Source organism: Cornus florida, unplaced genomic scaffold (assembly GCF_030987335.1).
Source record: "Cornus florida cultivar Cherokee Brave unplaced genomic scaffold, ASM3098733v1 CherokeeBrave_3.0.0_Hap2_Chr03, whole genome shotgun sequence".
Classification (NCBI taxonomy): Eukaryota; Viridiplantae; Streptophyta; class Magnoliopsida; order Cornales; family Cornaceae; genus Cornus; species Cornus florida.
This window is the reverse complement of record NW_026775573.1, coordinates 59,566,689-59,587,481: the sequence shown is the minus strand read 5'-3', so window position 1 is coordinate 59,587,481 and position 20,793 is coordinate 59,566,689. Positions and strand designations below refer to the sequence as shown.

General features: G+C 37.1%; 1 protein-coding gene across 1 annotated transcript; it reads left to right on the top strand.

Annotated features, from left to right (window-relative positions):
• The first annotated feature begins 17,991 nt into the window (after nucleotides 1–17,991).
• Nucleotides 17,992–18,654, top strand: LOC132301651 (uncharacterized). Its single transcript, XM_059798891.1, has one exon. The coding sequence runs from the start codon at nucleotides 17,992–17,994 to the stop codon at nucleotides 18,652–18,654; it is 663 nt and encodes a 220-aa protein (XP_059654874.1).
• The last annotated feature ends 2,139 nt before the right edge of the window (nucleotides 18,655–20,793 follow it).

Here is a 20,793-nt window from a genome sequence, read left to right as displayed (position 1 = left end):
GAAATATCAAATTTGACCCTATGATTTATTATTTAAAAATTACAGAACTACCTCTAATTGGGTCTTCTCTCTATATATTCTATCTTTCACTCTCTCTCTCTCTCTCTCTCTCTCCTACAACCCGACTACTAACGACGAAAGGAGATAAAATTGCTCGGCGATGCAAGGATGAGTGAATGACGACGATGAGGCTTGTGATCTGCAGTCGGCGATATGCGATGAAGCAAAAAGGACCAGCCGCAATAAACGGCGGTGAAGTAACAACTTACCAGCGAGCACGCGAGGACAGTAGTGCACTAAACTTATCGTTGCATGGGTCTGAACTAAATGGCAATAACAGAGTGAACCAACGAGCAAGCAGGTCTAAACTGCAGCCACAAAATTTATCGGTTAGGACGTAAGCCTGAACTACAACCACGAAATCAATAAGCAAGGTATGACTAAACGGACAAGACACGTAACTTACCGGCATGCATACCAATTGAACCGGCAATGAGAAGCTGATTGGTAGCGATGAAGTACAAGCATTGACTATGACGATGAGGCCATGTCAATGTCACGATTCCGGTGGAGAGGTTGTTGGTTAAGTTCTGTAGATGGGTTATGTTTGGGTGCGATTAGTGCAATGGTTTTGAAATTGGGTCTTGTGGCTTGGGTTGGGGTCCAATAATTGTGTTTAGAGCAATTGGGTCTTGCGAGCTATGACAATATGCCTATTAAAGAAGATGAACAGTGCAGACGGGCATAAGGTTGAGTTTGGGTCATGAGAAATTAGGTTTAGGTGGTGTTTGGGTTTGTGGGTCCAACAGTAACAACACATATATAATCAGGGGTAATTATGTAATTTTAAATAATAAATATCAAATTTTAATTTAATAGTAAATTATAGGGTCAAATTTGGGGGCAATTTGATCACTTTTTAAAGTGTCAGGGATTTTCTGAAATAGGTTAGGAGTTTAAGATCAAATTTTGAAAGTAGTGGGGGGGGGGGGGGGGGGGGGGTTTATAGAATTAGACATATTACTTATTAATTAGTCATATATATTAGTATTTTTTTTAATATGTTAATATGGCATTGACATCATTGATAAGCGCAGAAAAGTGCACATTTAAACCTCTTAAGCTTGAATGTTCTAGGACCTTATTCTATCTTATTTTTTCGTTTTAGTCTAATTTCATGTTATGTCCCTTTTCAAGAACGTATCCCCAAAATAAGTCAATTCAGCTGAATTAGAGTATTTAAAGAAGCAATCTCAAGATTAGTGGAAGAAAAGAGCAAAGTGGTGCAAAAGGCTCTCTCCGATCAATCGAATCAAGATCTGATCGATCACACTATGATCGTTCCAACCATGTTATGATGGATCGAGCTTTTTGTCCTTATCTTCAGGAAATGTACCTTTTTCGATCGATCCAACCTTTCCTTCGATCGATCAAACATTTTTGATCTTATCATCACCTACCACTTTTGTCCTTTTTCCCAAAAATATCTCAGTTTTGTCTTATCCAAGAAGGCGCCGCCATGGTTTGATCGATCCAAGCAACCTTGTGATCGATTGAACTACCTCAAATGCGTGAAAAACAGAATACCAGCCAACTTAAAGGTGTGTTCATGGTACAATCATTTGGAGGTCCTAGTGCAGGAGTTCTGACCATTGGGTGTGACATTTGAGCTACCTATATAAGGATTTTGGCTATTTTGAAGAAAATATACATTATAGAGGTTGATTAGTTCTTAGAGGAGGCTAGAGATTATAGAGAGACATACACATTTTGGAAAAGTTCTTCCACTCATCTAGGATTTCTACCAAGAAGAAGATGATGATTTCTACCATGAAGATAGCCCTTACGGGTTGGATGACAACATTAATGAGTGGCTAAACCATTCTTTTGGGGCTAGAGATAGCCCTAAGCATGCCTCCTAGACTTTGATGTTTTATAATTAAAGGGGATTTGTGTTATAATTGTTGTCTTAACATCTTATATATATAAATCTTGTTTCTACAATGATTTGTGTGGTTTAATACTCCCAATTGATCATTTAATTCTATTCATATGTCTATGTGTACTAGAATGAATGTTCATGTGTTTATTTCTAGATGTTGTGACATTAATGCATGTCTATGTGTGTTGATATTATGAATCTAGTGATGGTCAACGCATCGTGCTTAAATAGATTACTCTTGTGGTTTGTTTGATGATTCATACTTATTTCTTGATGGATTGTGCCATCTCCTTAGTTTAATTTTCACGTCATTAGCTTAGTTGCAGTGTAGTTGCCTTACTTTCTTAGATAGGTGGACAATCCATGCTTATTGTTTGATATTCCATACTTATAAATGCAAGTAGTATATTTCTCTAATTTAATGAGTGTGCATTAATTGTAGACTTATGTAAGGAATAATGGCTTAATTTGATATGTTGTGTTATTCATTAACTTGGCTAGACAATGTATGCTTATTTGTCCATCCATGCTTGATAAGTCAATTAGTGGCACACACTCTCATTACAACATATAATCCCTCTAATCCATCAAACATTGAATGTCTAGGAAGGTAATGCTTAGTAGTGAACTCTAAGTCCCAAGACTCCTCTTTCATATTCTCTACACCTCATTTTACTTTAGTTACTTTACATTCCATTTATTTAGTTTACATTGTAGTCTAATTCAATCACTAAACCATCTTTTGATCATTTGACCTACTAATTCAACAGTGATTTCCAAGCAAAAATACACTCCATTTCCCTTGGGACGAATCCTACTCACTTTAGCTACATTAATAATTAGTAATGGTAGTGACATTCTATAAATTTAAACTTGGCCACACTACACTCTTAAGCAACTAGGTACGAGACACACTAAGTTTTGGCGCCATTGCCGGGAATTTGGCAACGTCGTATTTTGGAAATCAATTAGGAACTAGTACTCGTTTGTTCTTGTCTTTATTTTTATTTTATTTTGGTTACTTATTGTATTTGTTCTTGATTGGCTAGGTACATTGAGCCAAGGGAAATGAAACAAAAGGATTCTAAAGCAAAGGATCAAGCTAAGCTAAGCAAAGGCATAAAAAGCTAAAAATCTAAAATTTGGAAAGCAAGGCAAAGAAAAACTGAAAAATGATTTGAATTTGCTTAAGGACCCTTTTATGAGCTTTTCTAACTCTCTCACTAGTTAAATCGTCGGCCCGCGAGGAGGCAAGTCTTTAATTTCTTAGATTAATCGTGAGCCCGCGTGGAGGCAATTTACTTTTCTTGCATATTACTGAAAGCATGTGAGTATAGGATCAATATACGTGGAGGTTTGTTGATTGATTTATTAAAGAGGAGAAGTGTTTGTTACATGTTTGTCGTTGGCTTGTTGTTTGTCTTGTTAGTGCATGCATGGTTGTAGGTCGTTAAATCCTACTCTTGTCCCACTTAATTTAAATTTTGAATTCATTGTTCGTAATTCTAAGGGAATGGATAATTTTTGTATCTCCATTTCATTAATAGAGGACATCAATGAGGACCATGTGGAGGACCTTAGTCACATTGACCAACAAGGTATCCTTCACCCTAATGTGCATCACCATCGTGACAACATTCAAGTACCATTAGGCATGCCAAAGCCCTTCATTCCACAACAACAAGGCCATGTTCCATTGAGAATGCCTTAGCCAAATTTTGTTTCACCCCAACCTCCCATTATTCAAGGCAATCATGGTGCTCGTGTAGCACCACCGATTGTGAATCCCCCTCTTGCTTTGAGAGATCACTATGTGCCAAATGAGTATAATGCACCGACATGCATTCAATTACCTCCATTTAAAGCACATCATTATGAAATCAAGCCACAAACTATTCAAATGCTTCCCAATCATCATGGACTTCCAAGTGAAGAACCTACAAGCATTTGGATGAGTTTCTCGAAGTGTGTTCCACCGTGAAATATACGGACATGCCGAAAGAGGTTTTGCGGTTAAAACTCTTCCTTTTCACCCTTAAAGACAAAGCAAAATATTGGTTCAACAATCTAAGGCCTTTTTCGATAACTTCTTCGGCAGAAATGCAATAAGAGTTCTTGAAAAAGTACTACCCGGTTTCAAAGACCAATGTAATCAAAACTTCAATTCGAGAATTTTCTCAAGGAGAAGGGGAGATGTTTCACGAGGCATGGGAGCGCTTGAATGACTTGCTTAGGAAGTGTCCCCATCACGACATTCCTAAATGGCAATTGGTTCAATTTTTCTTTGAAAGCTTATCGGATAATCATAAAGGAATGGTAGATGCTTCCATGGGTGGTTCATATCTTGATAAGCATGAGGACGATGTATAACGTCTATATGAGAATATGAGTGAGAATTCAATACATCGATCCTTATTTTACAAAAATGGAAGAAATCTAGGTGGACGGAAGAATGTCGGCTTGTATCAAGTTGACCATTCTAATGACATAGCCACCGAAGTGAAATCTTTATCCCAAAGGTTTGATTAATTTTTGATCAACCAAAATTCAGCAAATCAAGTGTTTTCCTCCCCTAATCATACTCATCATACTTCAAATGAATCTTGCATGACTTGTTCTAGTATTTTACATTCTACTTCCAATTGTCCACATGGACATGTTCAAAGTGAACACCATAAACAAGTGAATGCCACATTTATCAATCAAGGGAATATTCCATATGGCACTCATTACAATGCCGGGTGGAAGAACCATCCAAACTTCTCTTGGAAAAGCCAAGGGGAAAGGTCAAACCCTCCCCAAAATGGTTTTCAAGGCAAGTATGTTCTGCCCCCAATGCAAAGCCAAGGTGCCCAAGGTTATAGATCATCTTTCCTAGAACCAAATGGAAACTAATTTTCAAACACTCACTTTCCAAATCAATCTTCATATTCTTAAGGGAATTCAAGGAGTCCCGCATTTGAGGAGAAAGTCTTAACTGCTTTGGATACTTTGGAAGCAAATACCCAGTTACTTTATTCTTATTCCCAATCCATTGCAAAGCTAGAAACCCAAGTACGACAAATAGCTAGTACCTTGAATACTAGGGAAAAAGGGAAGATACCTTTAAATCCACCACCAAAGTAACAATTTGTTGTGGAGACCAATTCCTCCTCAGAAAGTCACACAATTGAACATGTAAATGCGGTGACAACCTTGAAAAGTGGAAGAATTGTTGACAATCAAGTTGGTGTTCAAAATGAAGAGAGTGAACCGGTGCAACCAAAAGTTGACACCCGTTCCGTCTCATATCCTATTCCTCCTTCATTGCATATGAAAGACTTTTTTGTTGAGAAAGATTTGAAAAATGATTTGGCAAATTCTTGTGTTGAAAATGTGTTCAAAAATGATTGTGAAAAAGTTTTTAAGTGCAAGACTCTATTTTCGGATGCTTTAAAAGGATCCAAATCTCTTGAAAAGCAAGTGAAGATCAATCTTCCTCTCTTGGATACAATTAGAAAAATTTCGGCTTATGCCAAATTCTTGAAAGACCTTTGCACCCTTAAGAGGAAGAACAAGAGCCAAGCACCAAAAAGAGTTGTTTTGACCAAGTAAATAAGCTCCATTTTGTAACATAACACTCTCCCAAAATTCAAAGACCCTGGTTCACCTACTACTTCTTGCATCAATGGTGATTATGTCATTAACCAGGCTCTTCTTGATTTATGACCAAGTGCGAACTTTCTTCCATATTCAGTGTATGTTCAACTGGGCTTAGGTGACTTAAAACTGACGTCAATGGTTTTACAACTAGCCGACCGATCCATCAAAAAGCCTCGGCGTATCATTGAGGATTTGTTGATCAAAATTGATAAGTTCTTCTTCCCAGTTGATTTCATTGTCATTGACATGGAACCGGTCACAAATCCCAAGAGCCAAATTCCCGTTATCCTTGGTTGTCCCTTCTTGGCAACTGCTAATGCCAACATTAATTGTAGGACGGGGATAATAAAAATTTCATTTGGCCATATGAAGATGAAGTTAAACATTTTCAATCCAACCCCTAATTCTTTGGAAAGCATGAGGAAATATGTGTTATTGAAAAATTTCTTGAAATGAATTTTCCAAAACTGAGTCTTTGCTTGATGTTAAAACTTAACATGGGTTATCTTCCAAAAGGGTTTCAAAAGATGTTGTGTTTAAACCAAGTGTTGCAAGGGTATGGAAGCCCAAGGATTTGTTTGACAAGGGACCATCAATTCCATTTGAATCAAATCCAACAATTCCCTTAAGGAATAGTTTGTTGGGGGGGGGGTTCAAAGTTCGTTTCATCCCATTGAGGAGGGGATGCACATTAAGATCTTTGATCCAGGCTAAAAGAGTCCAACGTCTTGCTAGAGACGTTAAACACTAGTGCTTCGTAGGGTTTTCAACCCTATTCCTCCCTCATTTCTATTTTTTTTTCCTTCCTTGCGTCGTCTAGATATAATCTGGGATTCTATATGTTGTTTGGAACTTTGATGGGGAATGCATGTATTTTCATTTTCAAATTGGGCATTTAGTTCTTGTTCGATCAATCGCAAGAGATGTTGGATCGATCGAACATCATCTCTGCATATTTTCATCTCTCTGTTCCATCGTGTAAAGATTCTCTGCAGAAATCATCTCTCTATGTATCGTTCGAACTTTCCATCCGATTGATCCAAGTTTCCCTTGATTGATCCAGTTTTCCCATGGATCGATTGCGTTTTTATACTTAGAAAATTTTTAAATCCCTAAAAATTTCATCTCTCTGTGTATCGTTCGAAGCTTTCTGCAGGTTTTCACATCTTGCATCGATCGAGTTTCACTCGATCATTCTTCGATCGATCTATGTTCTTCCCTTTGACTTTGCCTTTTCAAATTTCAAATTTCAAAATCCAAATTGAAAAAAATAAAATAAAATAAAAAAATTCAAAAATCCAAAAAAATTTTAAATTTTCAAAAATATTTTGTTGTTTTATGGGTTCGATCGATCTGAGCACCTTCATGATCGATCTAGGTTCGATCGATCCATGCACCCATGTGATCGATCACACATGTCGGGACCAGTTTTTAAAAAAATGACCTAAGGGTCATTTAGATCGATTCTAACATTGATCCAAAGCCGTCTCTCTCTCTCCTAACGTCTTCCCTCATCTTCCCCACCTCCGGCGAGCTCCCAAAGCTTCAAAACTCCATCTCCGACTTCGATCTTCTCTTTTCTCTCTCTCGATTCTCTTCCCTTCTCGGATTCGGGTAAGTTCAAATTTCCTTTTTAATTTTGATGTTGATACAAGTTAAATATGTTGCCATGCTTAGATTAGAAACCTTTCATAATTGATTTTGTTGCCGTTTTTAGAATTTCAAGCATGTGTGTATATATGTATATATATAGATTTATCGTTTTTGTTTCCGAATTTGGATCGGGTGTCACGTGCCGTTTTAAGTGACCATATATGCATTGTTGAGGTATATAGGGGGTCACGAGCCAGTGACCATTGGGACTCGACCTATGTCTTCCACGTCATGAATCCATGACTTTTCATTTCTCAGTAGGTTCGATCGATCACACAAGTGCTCTGATCGATCATAACATGATCGATCCAATTCATGTCATGATCGATCCAACTTGGATCGATCACATTTTTCTTTAATCGTTCGAACTTCACTGTTTTTGCTTATTGATGCCCCTATACCCTCTATTGTGTCCATGCTATTATATTTATGCCCAATGCCTGTGTTTTCCACTTTGGTTGCATTCCATACTTGTCATGCCTAGTATATTTCATATATTTGACCATTCACTGTCTATACTTGGCTGCATTACCACTTACATAGATAGGTTCATGTGCTTATATTCTGAGTTGTCTATCTTAATTTGACAAGCATGTTTCTATCTGTTGTGCTTTCAATTATATATCTCATATACTGTTTCCTGTTACTGACTACAATTACAAGTGTTTCTTTCTTTTTGTAGGCCATGACTCGGTTTAAGACCACAGCCAACCAAACATATGACCGGCGAGTACAACAGAGAGTAGAGGAGCTTGAGGAGCCAGCTCCTGCTCAGTTTGAGCGCTCCTCCTCTTCTCCATCTGCCTCTTCTTCTTCATCATCGCAGGAGGCCAAGCACACGCCACCTCCTTAGCCTATTCCAGTGCCACCACAGGCACAGCCTGGCATGGTCTGAGACCATGTTAATCAGAGATATTTGTGCCTTTCAGTGGCGCATGAGTCTATATTTGATAAGGAGTTCTTCGGCCGGCCGATCATAACCAGGTGGTCTTATGATGAGATTTATCGGTGCCATCTCTTTCCTATTTTGGCCTCGGTGGCCAATCCAGTTTACCCGAGGCTTGTCCGATTGTTCTACCAAAACCTCCGACTAGCTCTGAGTAACTTAGCCGAGCTATAGACTACTATAGACGGGCACCTCATTGGCATCACTGTTGAGACTTTAGCGATATCATCTCAATGCCCACATGTCTGCCCTCCAGGCATAGATTACCCGATTTTACAAAGGCCCTCATTGGCTGACATGGCCACAGCTCTTCACGACACCATCACTACCACCGACACATATGCCACTAGGACCTACTTATCGTACAGCATGTGGTTCTTTGTTTCGATTTTATACCGAAATATTTTTATAGCGGGCCACAAGATTCAAAGGCGGGCAGATTCTTAGCAGCTCTTTATACCATCTTCACAGGGCATTGGTTTTCAGTTCATGTACTCTACTGAAGTGCTTTAATGAAGCTTTATACGGATTACATGAGTAAGAGCAGGCTAAAGTGGCCCAAGTTCCTCCCCTTTGCACACTTGATCACACATATCTTCCGGGACCAGCACTACCCATTTCACCCGGAAAAGCATCCTGAGACTGGGGCTTGCCACTATGGCAAGAAAGACTGGAATAAGAGCTACAATGCTCTTATTAAGAGTCTTGAGGTCGAGTCCGCCCAGGCAGTAGAGGATCTTAAGGAAGAGGAGGAGGAGGTAACAGCAGCAGCAGAGGATGCAGCAGAGGCACCGGCGGTAGAGCGAGTTTTCTTGGATATTGACCTGGAGTAGGAACCTCCAGTAAAGTCACCACATCATCCTCAGGAGCAGAGACAGGACGAGCATCAGTCTTCTGATCCAATCATTCCTAACACTCAGGCTCAGACACCCAGCTTAGGGGAGCGTATCCAGACATTGGAGGATGTGGTTGTTTCCCTCAGAGTGGATGTGGCCTTTCTCAGCACCGATGTGACCACTCTCTGCACGGATGTCATGACTGTGCTGCAGGGCATTTCCAGATATATTCGGGGTTCACGCCCCGCCAAACCGACATCATCTGCCTGATCTCTCTCTCTCTTTATCATATATGTGACTGTGTTTTAGACTAATATTTTTGATACTATTATTCCATTTTTGTAGCCAGACTGTTGGTCCGGCTACTGTGATGTACATTATACTGTTTTTATTTTATTTTTACACATGATATTTTGGATGTCAGATTCTTATATTGATATATCTATTGTTGATTGACTCCATTATCAGGTGCATCCCAGTGACTTCAGTGAGAGAGTACAGCCCAGATTTTTCAGGACCACCCTTATTCTTCTCTCTCTTATTTTATTTATTATCCCACTTGCACTTGTATGCTAACTGTGCGCTATTATTATCACATTTGTTATCTGATGAGGTTTTATCCCAGTGACATCTTTTTAGGACCACAATTAATCCCGAGTTTGGGGGAGGGGGGTTATACCACCCACTTCGGATACTTGTGTCCCGACCTTTCATTGTCATAGCTACACTGATATACTCTTTCCTCTTTCTTTTGTTCTCTTTACACATTGAGGACATTATGCCACTTAAGTTTGGGTGTAATGTGTGTTCTTCGCATTCAATTCAAAATTTTGAACATGACTTGTGTAGTTGAGGGATTTTCTATGATTGGTTCATGACTAGCGATGATTTTGATCTTTTGATGACTATATTGCTTAGAATTTAAAAATTGCTTGACTTGAGAGTCTAATACTCCTTGTATGCCTTGTGGATATGCTATTTAGGAGTTAATTTTTTGAAAGATTGATATCTTGCTTGCATTTGTGGTCCACATCATCTTGATTCTGTGATTGTTTTGAGATTCACTCTAAGATTCTACACTAGCACAGGCGTACACTAGTATTCATTTGTGAGGTACATGCTTTATTGATTATTGATTTGGTTATATCCTAACTGAGCTAATAGTGCATTGAAAGCTTTCATTCTTGACAAAAGAGGATAACAAACCATTTCCACTAAGTAGCTGGGATTATAGCCTCATTAAGCACTGAATTTCTCGCGCCGAAAGGTGGAGGGCCCAAACTCTAGGTTAATAACTTTGTAAAAAAAAAAAAAAATTTGTTACAAAAGTAATAAAAAAGGTGAGAACTTCTCCCAAAAGGTAAGAAGTGAGAAATGATTAGATGGAGGTTGTTTTGATATGTAGCCTAATTAATTTAAGCTTGTAAGTCCTTAGGATTGTTTAAACACCTAATGCCCTAAAGCCGTCCGGTTTGGGAGTCATTGACCTAACGGTCGACCTCATGAATCTCTAGAAAAGCTTAATAGATCAACACATTGCACTATGCTTCCATCTTTGATCCTTAAGGATAAAAAAATAATAATAATAATAAAATAAAAAAAATCTAGTGAAAAGAATAAGCGCACCTAGATCAATAAATCTTTAATAAAGTCCATTCTTTGTCTTGATGATTGGTACTAGATTCATGTGTTAACTTGAGGCCGGATGTGATCATTTCTTTGGTTGGCTTAGATAGTAACATATTTGATGCCGGTTCATTTAAAAAGGATTCTACGACTGTTTAATTTGCATGATCATTGTCTTGATGTGTGGAGGACCATACTTGCTTGTTTGATGTTGAAATTTTGGGAGATTGCTTAGAAATGGTTGAAAAATTGCATACTTGAAGTAGTTTTCTCCCAATGCTTGTTTGAAATATTGATGCCTCTTTTGTGAAAATGAGCTTAATGTTTGTGGGTATCATTTCTGGAAACCCTCACGAGACTTCACTCGTCCACTAAAGGTAACCTAAGGATTTAAAAGGCTTGTTGCATGTGCTAAATGCAATCGTGTTTCCTACGAAAGTAGCGTTATCCATTTATTGCTTTCTAGTTTATAGTCATATAGTTGTTCATTTCCTTATTTCATTTGTAGTTCATTGCTAGGAGCTAGTAATATTTAAGTTTGAGGGTGTGATAAGCGCTAAAAAGTGCGCATTTAAACCCCTTAAGCTTGAAAGTTCTAGGACCTTATTCTATCTTATTTTTCCGTTTTAGTCTAATTTCATGTTATGTCCCTTTTCAGGAACTTATCCCCAAAATAAGTCAATTCAGCTGAATTAGAGCATTTAAAGAAGCAATCTCAAGCTTAGTGGAAGAAAGGAGTAAAGTGGAAGCAAAGTGGTACAAAAGGCCCTCTCCGATCTATTGAACCAAGATCTGATCGATCACATTGTGATCGTTCCAACCATATTATGATGGATCGAGCCTTTTATCCTTATCTTCAGGAAATTTCCCTTTTCGATCGATCCAACCTTTCCTTCGATCGATCGAATATTTTTGATCTTATTCTCACCTACCACTTTTATCATTTTCCCAAAAATATCTCAGCTTTGTCTTATCTAAAAAGGCGCCGCCATGGTTCGATCGATCTAAGCAACCTTGTGATCGATCGAACTGCCTGAAGTGCGTGAAAAACAGAATTCCAGATAACTAAAAGATGTGCTCGTGGTGCAATCATTTAGAGGTCCTAGTGCACGAGATCTGACCATTGGGTATGACATTTGAGCTACCTATATAAGGATTTTGGCTATTTTGAAAAAATATACATCATAAAGGTTAATTAGTTCTTAGAGGAAGCTAGAGATTAGAGAGAGACATACATATTTTGGAAAAGTTCTTCCACTCATCTAGGGTCTCTTCCAAGAAGAAGATGATGATTTTTACCATAGAGATAACCCTTAAGGGTTGGATGACAACATCAATGAGTATTTAAACCATTCTCTTGGGGCTAAAGATAGCCCTAAGCATGCCTCCTAAACTTTGGTGTTTTATAATTAAAGGGGATTTGTGTTGTAATTGTTGTCTTAACATCTTAAATATATAAATCTTGTTTCTACAATGATTTGTGTGGTTTAATACTTCCAATTCATCATTTAATTCTATCCATATGTCTATGCATGCTAGAATGAATGTTCATGTATTTATTTCTAGATTTTGTGACATGGATGCATGTCTATGTGTGTTGATATTATGAATCTAGTGATGGTTAAGGCATGGTACTTAAATAAATTACTCTTGTGGTTTGTTTGATGGTTCGTACTTATTTCTTGATGGATTATGCCACCTCCTTAGTTTAATTAGTTTAATTTTCATGTCATTAACTTAGTTGTAGTGTAGTTGCCTTACTTTCTTAGATAGGTGGGCAATCCATGCTTGTTGTTTGATGTTCATACTTATGAATGCAAGTAGTATATTTCTCTAATTTGATGAATGTGCATTAATTGTGGACTTATAGAAGGAATAATGACATAATTTGATATGTTGTGCTATTCACTAGCTTGGCTAGACAATGTATGCTTACTTGGCCATCCATGTTCGATAATTCAATTAGTGGCACACACTCTCATTACAACATATAATCCCCCTAATCCATCAAACATTGAATGTCTAGGAAGGTAATACTTAGTGGTGAACTCTAAGTCCTAAGACTCCTCTCTCATATTCTCTACACCTCATTTTACTTTAGTTACTTTACATTACATTTATTTAGTTTACATTGTAGTCTAATTCAATCACCAAACCATTTTTTGACCATTCGACCTACTAATCCAACATTGATTTCCAAGCAAAAATACACTTCATTTAATTTCCCTGGGGACAAATCCTACTCACTCTAGCTACATTAATAGTTAGTAGTGGTAGTGGCATTATATAAATTTAAACTTGGCCACACTACACTCTTAAGCAACTAGGTACGAGACACACCAATCATTATATTTCTATACACTTATTGTGACGACCTATATGAGCGGGTGCAAGACACTGGACGAGCTACCACATTGGCAGGTTAGAGGATGTCATAATCTCACATCTCCTCTAGAAGGTGGCGTGCTATATGTAAGATCCAACATCTTCTATGACACAATGCATTTTAAAATCGCGATGGCCGTGAACCAACCAGAACTCCAAAGTTAAGAGTATTTACTTTTACTGGAGTAGTACTACAATAGGTGACCCATGGGAAGTCTCTGCTTTGGGGGAGCCAAAAACAGACAATATTGTGTCTAAGTATGGTAAGGGTTGTTACAAATTGTATTAGAGCTGGAGCTGCGCTGAAAGTGTGACCAACGAGGACGTGAGGCCCCCACAGGGGGTAAAGCAAAGTGCCTACTCTAGATTGTACTCGGATGGGTGAATTGGCAAACCCGTGAGAAGTCTTAAAAGCAAATAACATTGCGTCTGTATAGGATAAGAGTTGTTACATATATACTTCAGTAAAATGACAAAATTATCTCTAAAAGGTGAAGTTTAAGTATTTTTTTGGAATACTTGCGTATATATAGTGCAAGAATACATTGAAGGACCATTATAAAAGTGAATTTTAAAATATGTGTTATATACTTGACTAGTTGGATGTCTCGATCAAATGACTATGTAGGAAGTAGGAACTAGATAATAGGGGTGCATAAAAGAACTGTGGAACCGTGAGAACCGAACCGTGCGTTATAGTAGGCTTCGGTTCTGGCTCTCACGGTTCCGGTTCCGGTCCCGGTTCCTAATTTTGGAACTGTGGGTGTACGGTTCTGGTTCCGGTTCCAGTTCCAGCCCGTGGGAACCAGTAAGAACCAGAACCGTGTATATATATATATATATTATATTTAATTATATTAAGTAACTAAATAATCTAAACATTCATCACTCATACAATTACAATTTAAAGCAACACCAAGCCACGTGGTCCTAAGCTAACCATAAAAGAAAAAGTGAAAAACATACTTTTTTGCCCTAAGCTAACCCTCATCTATTCAGTCCTCGCCTCTTCTCATCTAAACCTAAACCTAAGCTAACCCTCACCTCCTCTCATCGCCCTCGCCTCCTCTCAAGTCTCATCTAAATGTCACGGGCCTAGAGATTTGGCACAGCGGCATGGCCCGTGTGGCACCAAGGCGTTGTTTCAGCTCGCGCAAGTGCCCTGGTCAGCCACCACGACCTGCCCTCCCAAGGATACATGCTGACTAGTGTCGACCTGCCTTGGTCTCATCAGGGGAATGGCTCCAGCTCCCGACCAGTTTGTGCAAGGATGGCCAACTCCCTTCTTCATAGTCAAGTCCACGACTAGCGACAAGCACCTCGAACTGAACCGAGTCGACCTGCCTGAACTCTAAAGAGGTACCATCTTGTGGTCTTGCACGCCCCTTCCCTGGAACCATTCCCAGTCAATGAATGTTCTTAGCCAACCAGCATGCGTGTCTTCTATGCTCATGGCGTCGTTAGTAATCAAACCGTGACACTCTCCCACCTGAATGTTGCGACGCCCTCGTCGCAGTACAGCGCTGACTCTACTGCGTCCAACATTCCAAAGTCTCTCTCCTCCAAGTGGTATGCTCGCCTGCCCACCATTGCTTCCTTGTACAACCCCTGGCTGCACTCGCCCAATGACAGGGTTTGGGGCTAAAAGGACGCCCACTTCTTCGAGACGCAACCCCACATTATGCCAGCTCCGCGACACCCCGAGCAAACAAGGGCCCTCCGGTTGACTTGATACCCGCCCTTCATTTTGCATGCCTCTTGAACTTGTAAGAACTTTGGTGCGCGTGGCCCTCCGGCCATCCAATGTGCAACTTCAACGGACGCCTCTTCCTGGAGAGATAGAGGCTCTCCTCCAACAACTTTGATTGCCCACCGACGCTTTAGTGCACCCACTTCATTCTCAAGACCCCCGGATCGACAAGGGGGCATACCTCTGTGCTTTGCCCCAAGTTCTGTTCTGATACCATTTGTCACGGGCCTAGAGATTTGGCGCAGCGGCACGGCCCGTGCAGCACCAAGACGTTGCTTCAGCTCATGCAAGTGCCCTGGTCAGCCACCACGACCTGCCCTCCCAAGGATACATGCTGACTGGTTTCGACTTGCCTTGGTCTCATCAGGGGGAACGACTCCAGCTCCCGACCAGTTTGTGCAGGGATGGCCAACTCCTTTCTTCATAGTCAAGTCCACGACTAGCGACAAGTACCTCGAACTGAACCGAGTCGACCTGTCTGAACTCTGAAGAGGTACCATCTTGTGGTCCTGCACGCCCTTTCCTTGGAACCATTCCCAGTCAATAAATGTTCTTAGCCAACCAGCATGCGTGTCTTCTATGCTCATGGCGTCGTTAGGAATCACAAAGTGACATAAAGCTTCCTTATTGATCCAGTCCTCACTGAGTCACTCCTCATCCAACGCCATGGTGGATCTTCAGCTGGGGAAACTTTGTGAAGAATAGCTCTCTGATGTCATTCACAAAATTGACATCATAGAAGGTGATGGAGGTGTTGGCACAATTCTCAAACAAACATTTCCACCAGGTAATCAATCTTTATACACACACAAACACATATGCGTTGAACAAACAGACTAATTAATACAGATCTTACATCTGATATGTTTTTTTTTTTTTTTGAATTAGGGACATCGGTTTTTTCTTATTACAAGGAAAAGTTTACAAAGATTGATGATGAGAATCGAGCACCAGGTAATCAATCTATATACACACACAAACACATATGAGTTGAACAAACAAACTGATTAATACAGATCTTACATCTGATATGTATTTTTTTTTTTTTTTTTTTTTGAATTAGGGACGCCGGTTTTTTCTTATTACAAGGAAAAGTTTACAAAGATTGATGGTGAGAATCGAGTGATGGAAGCAGAGTTTATTGAAGGAGCATATCTTGAAATAGGATTTACTCTGTATAGGGTTCGTTTTGAATATTTATTTGTATTTATATTTTTGCTATTGTGTTCTGTTAAATGGAACTGCACTACAACAGGGGCAAAAGAGCAAATAGTTAACAGTCGGTTCTCATGGAACCGAACCGGTATTCACGGTTCAGTTCGGTTTTATATCTATACGGTTCCGATTTTGGTTATGTTTTTAAAGAACTGTTATGAACGGTTCCGATTCTGGTTCCGACCGAAATCGTAAAGAACATAAACGTGTGCACTTCTACTAAGTAAATAATAATAACAATTCTTTATTAATATTGAGTGGCCACGTAACTCGATTCTCCTCAATTATTGGTGGTTCCTGTGAGTAGGGAGGAACTGAAAGTCAGTTATTGAAGTTTGGCGGCTTGATAAGAAGGTAGTTATTACGTGGCCATTTCTTAATTAGTAAGGAAGGGTCCCAGTGATCCAATAATGCTAGTACACTTGGACAACTTACAGTTGCTTACTCATTTTGCACGACAAATTATTGACCAATTTGATACTTGATGAGCTAATTTAATTAAAATCATTAATGACATTTGTAATATATTAATGCACTTTTAAAAAATCATGTTTTTAATTTGAGAGTCATTTAATTGATCTATGGAGTGAGATAAATACTAGGATGGTGATGATAATATTTACTTGAACCATTATTATGACAAATGAAGTTTGTTAACAGATATAATTTAATAATTGTTTATAATTTATTTTTCATTCATTTAAATTCGAAGTTTGATGGTTCAGGAAAAAGTTGATTGTACAAGTTATTTGTCAGGAAATAAATAAATAAATAAACTAAGTGCTAGTGCAAAATAAGTGCACTTCAAATTTTTTTTTCTCCAAAAAAAGAAGTGATTCTTTTCCTTCAAAATCCTATTACGTTCCATCATTTTTTTAGAAAATATTATTGTTCTCCACTTTTATGGAGTAGTTATATATATGTTATTTCATTAAATAAAAATTTATGTGAAATGCAAGTGTAAAAAGGTAGGATTCCAATATTACATCACTTTTTACCACCATCCTATATTTATTTTTTAAAATTCTAAGTGACATTTTTTTCTAAGACTTTGATAGTCACTTTTTATTTTATTTTTATCCTAACAAGAAACTTGCACAAAATATTTCTCCAATGTATTTTAATAAATTATTTATTTTGATAGGACCAAAAAATTATATTTCTTTATAGAATAAATTCTTTGGGTAATAAATTATCTCTTTTAGCACAACTAAAAAAACATATAGTACAAAAAAGAACAAAAAAAAAAAAAATGTTATCTTAATTGAATAAGTTATCTCTATTGAATAAAATATAGCCTTTGAGAGGACCCCAAAAATAAAAAATAAAAAGTACTGAAGGATATAAAGAAAGTAAAATAATAATAATAATAATAATAATAATGAAGTTTATAATATAAAAAGTAGTTATGATATTATAAAATAATTGATGATGTATTAATGAATTTATAGACCGACCATCTTATCATTTACTTTTAAAAAAATATATGTAAGTATAAAAAAGGGGGTGTGCTATCATAAATAAAATAAAATAAAAATTATTCTTTTGGTCCAAAAACAAATAAAAATAATTCTCTTAAAAAGTTAAATTTTTAAAAAATCACACTTATTTTGAGATGAATTAACCAATCATCCTAGAGTTGAAATCAGAATAGATTTTAAAAATTCTAGAGGGAAAATAAAAACTAAAACAGAAGTGACAAGACAATAAAAAATAAAAAAAATAAAAAAAATAAAATAAAAAAGAAAAAGAATCTATTTGTTGCAAGTTTATAGTATATATACCTCCAAAGTTACACTACCAAGTCTACACTTTGCCATCTCTCTCTCTCTCTCTCTCTCTCTCCACCAGAACCATAAAAGCTGTGAACTGTTTTTGCTGTGTGTGTGAACAGATGGCCTCTGCCAAGGCTTTGATCCTCAACCAATTCTCTTTCGAGTGAAATCCCCCACCAACACAAAAATCTATTCGATTTTCCAGAAGATATATTGATACAATGGACATAGTAAATCTCAAAATGGAGAAAGCCAACGCGATCAAGAGGTACCGTCGGCTTCAAAAGATCACAGCTCTGCTCCGGTTCTTCGAGCTATGCGTGGTTTTGATCTTGATCCCCAGGTTTTCCACTCAATTGCCGGTCATTTCCAGACTCTCTGGTGAGTATTTCCGGGGACTATCAACCACCCTTTTCAGTCCTCGCTTCGTTTTCATCATCGGAAATGCAATAGTCATCACTCTTTTGGTCAAATCAGGACATCATTCGAATTCAAGTAGTACTAGTACTGTTCAAGATGACAGTACTAAAATTAACAGCAGCAGAATATATGATCTCTGCAATGATGGTGTCGAAAAGAATCGGAATAGTGATCGAGAACAGAGCACGTGCGTTGAGGTTCCGACTATGTTGAATACATGTGAGTTTGGTTCCAAAGAAAGGAAGATTGTTAGGAGTCACTCAGAGGAGTACTTTGTGGAAGCGAAAGGTGGACGTGAACTGAGGCATTCCGCGACGGAGAGATGCCCGAAGAGTGTGAATTATGGTGAGAAAGCGGCAGTGATGGAGGAGGAAATGAGCAGCGAGGAGTTCCGGAGGACTGTGGAGGCTTTCATTGCCAAGCAGCAGAAGTCTCTGAGGGAAGAAGTGGTTTTGTTTGAATGATAGGTCTTTTAGGAATGTGTGTCAGTGTGTGTGTTACACTTGCTTGTCAAAAGTGGGGGGAACAAATTAAAATCATGATACTTAAAAAGGGAAAGAAAAAAAAAATTCTTATCTTGTATGTGTAATTATATATACATAATACATATTTACGTAACAAGTGGACTGCAACATCATTTATTTATTTTTTATTTATTTTTCATATCTCCAAAACCCTTTTCCAAGTTGTCATCCAGAAGAATTAATTAAGTATCAAAAAAACTAATGCTTTTATGAAAATCGATACGTAGTAAATTAGCTGTATTTTATTTTTAGTTTAGGTAACATAGTTGATTAATTAAATTAGAATTTTTTTATTAATTTTGTAATAAATTGATCATATTATGGATATATGGTTATTGATTAATTATATTTAGATAGTTTATTTTTATTATGATTATTGTGATAGTATTAATTATAATATATTTATTTTATTATTTTTTACTTATTATTTATTGTCCTTACAAATATATTATATATAAGAAAATAATAAAATATGTATAGTCGAATTTTTTATTTTTTATTTTTGAAAAAATATTTAATTATACTCATATATTTCTATACTTATATTTTTTTTTGATACCGTACTTTGCCAACTATAATTAATAATAGGATTCGCATTATTATGATGTCAATTCCCGCTCCTGTCAAAACAATTGAAGTTGTCCGATGATTGTGGGGGTTGAAATCATTACTTATAGTATAAATAAAGAAAGTCGTCAAAATTGCAAGAACAGCTATACACGTCGTGAAAATAAATTTGAAGATATGGATCATGAATGGTAATACCATAAAGTTTCAATTTTTACTGCCAAAATTCATTCATTCATTATGACCAGCTGTTGTAGGCCCTACCAACCATGAACCATGAACCATGAACCATGTTACTCTCTCTCTCTCTCTCTCATCATTCTTATGTTTTTTTTTTGTTTCACCCTAAATTATCCGACTTACTTTATTTATTTATTTATTTATTTTTCCTCTTAAATTATCCGCCTTTCCTTTTCTCCCTCAAATATTTATGTTCATCAAACTGTCAAACGATATAGACAACACATGAACCTTAATTGAATTCCATATTCCAGGTATATGCAACAAAACATACATCTTCACAAACTAAAAATTCTTAATAAATACTTGTGAGTTTTTGAGTAATAGCATTACAACATAGTCAGTGGCATTACAACGTGAATTGACACTTGCACAACCTAATCTTCACTTGTATATATAAATATATTCATATGTATTTATAATAACACATTAAATCAAAAGTGTGTATATATATATATATATATTTATCAATGACAGTCTGTGTTTCTCTTCTTTGTTTTAGGGTAAGTTTCCCTCCCTTCTCCTACTTTCTATCTTTAAAATGTACTTTAAAATTATAATTGATTGCCAACTCACGTGCCATATAATTCATGATAATATTTCATGAAAATCCTCTACACTTTCTGTTTAGCCATGTGTTGCAATGTCACTACATACACTTTGAAATTTTACTATTTAAAGTTACTCTTGATATTTACCCAAAAAAAAAAAAAAAAAGTTACTCGTTTCTAGTGTCACTTCTATAATTTACACACTAATTTTAATACTTATAAATTAGGGTAAATTATACAGACCTCCACTATAGTTTGTTATAATTACAAGGACCTTTCTTGTTGTTTAAGAAATTACTCGGATCTCGCTTAAAAATGAAAATAATATACACATACCTCTCTTCCTAGTAACGGATTGTCAAATGCACTAGCAGATTTATCTAATTTACTTAAATGCCCTCAAGTTATTATGATAAATGACTGTAGTACCATCTGTATGTATGAGTGAGAGAAGATGGATGGACGTTAATATGAGAATTTTAATTGCGTTGACCGTAATAGAAGGGAAGTCCGTGTAGATTAGTTTCATTTTTAGGGAAAGTTAGAGTAATTTTCCAAATTATAGGAAAAGTGCCTGTAATTATGGCCAATCATAATGGAGGTCAGTATAATTTATCCTATAAATTATTGTATGCAATAATGTATGTATTTATTCAGTTTTTCAAAGTAGATGGTCAATAGTTTAAATTATAAGGTGTATGAGTTCTAACAAAAAAAAATA

Coding starts and splice junctions, on each gene's coding strand:
- LOC132301651 (XM_059798891.1), top strand. CDS start 17,992: ATGGACATAGTAAATCTCAAAATGGAGAAAGCCAACGCGATCAAGAGG.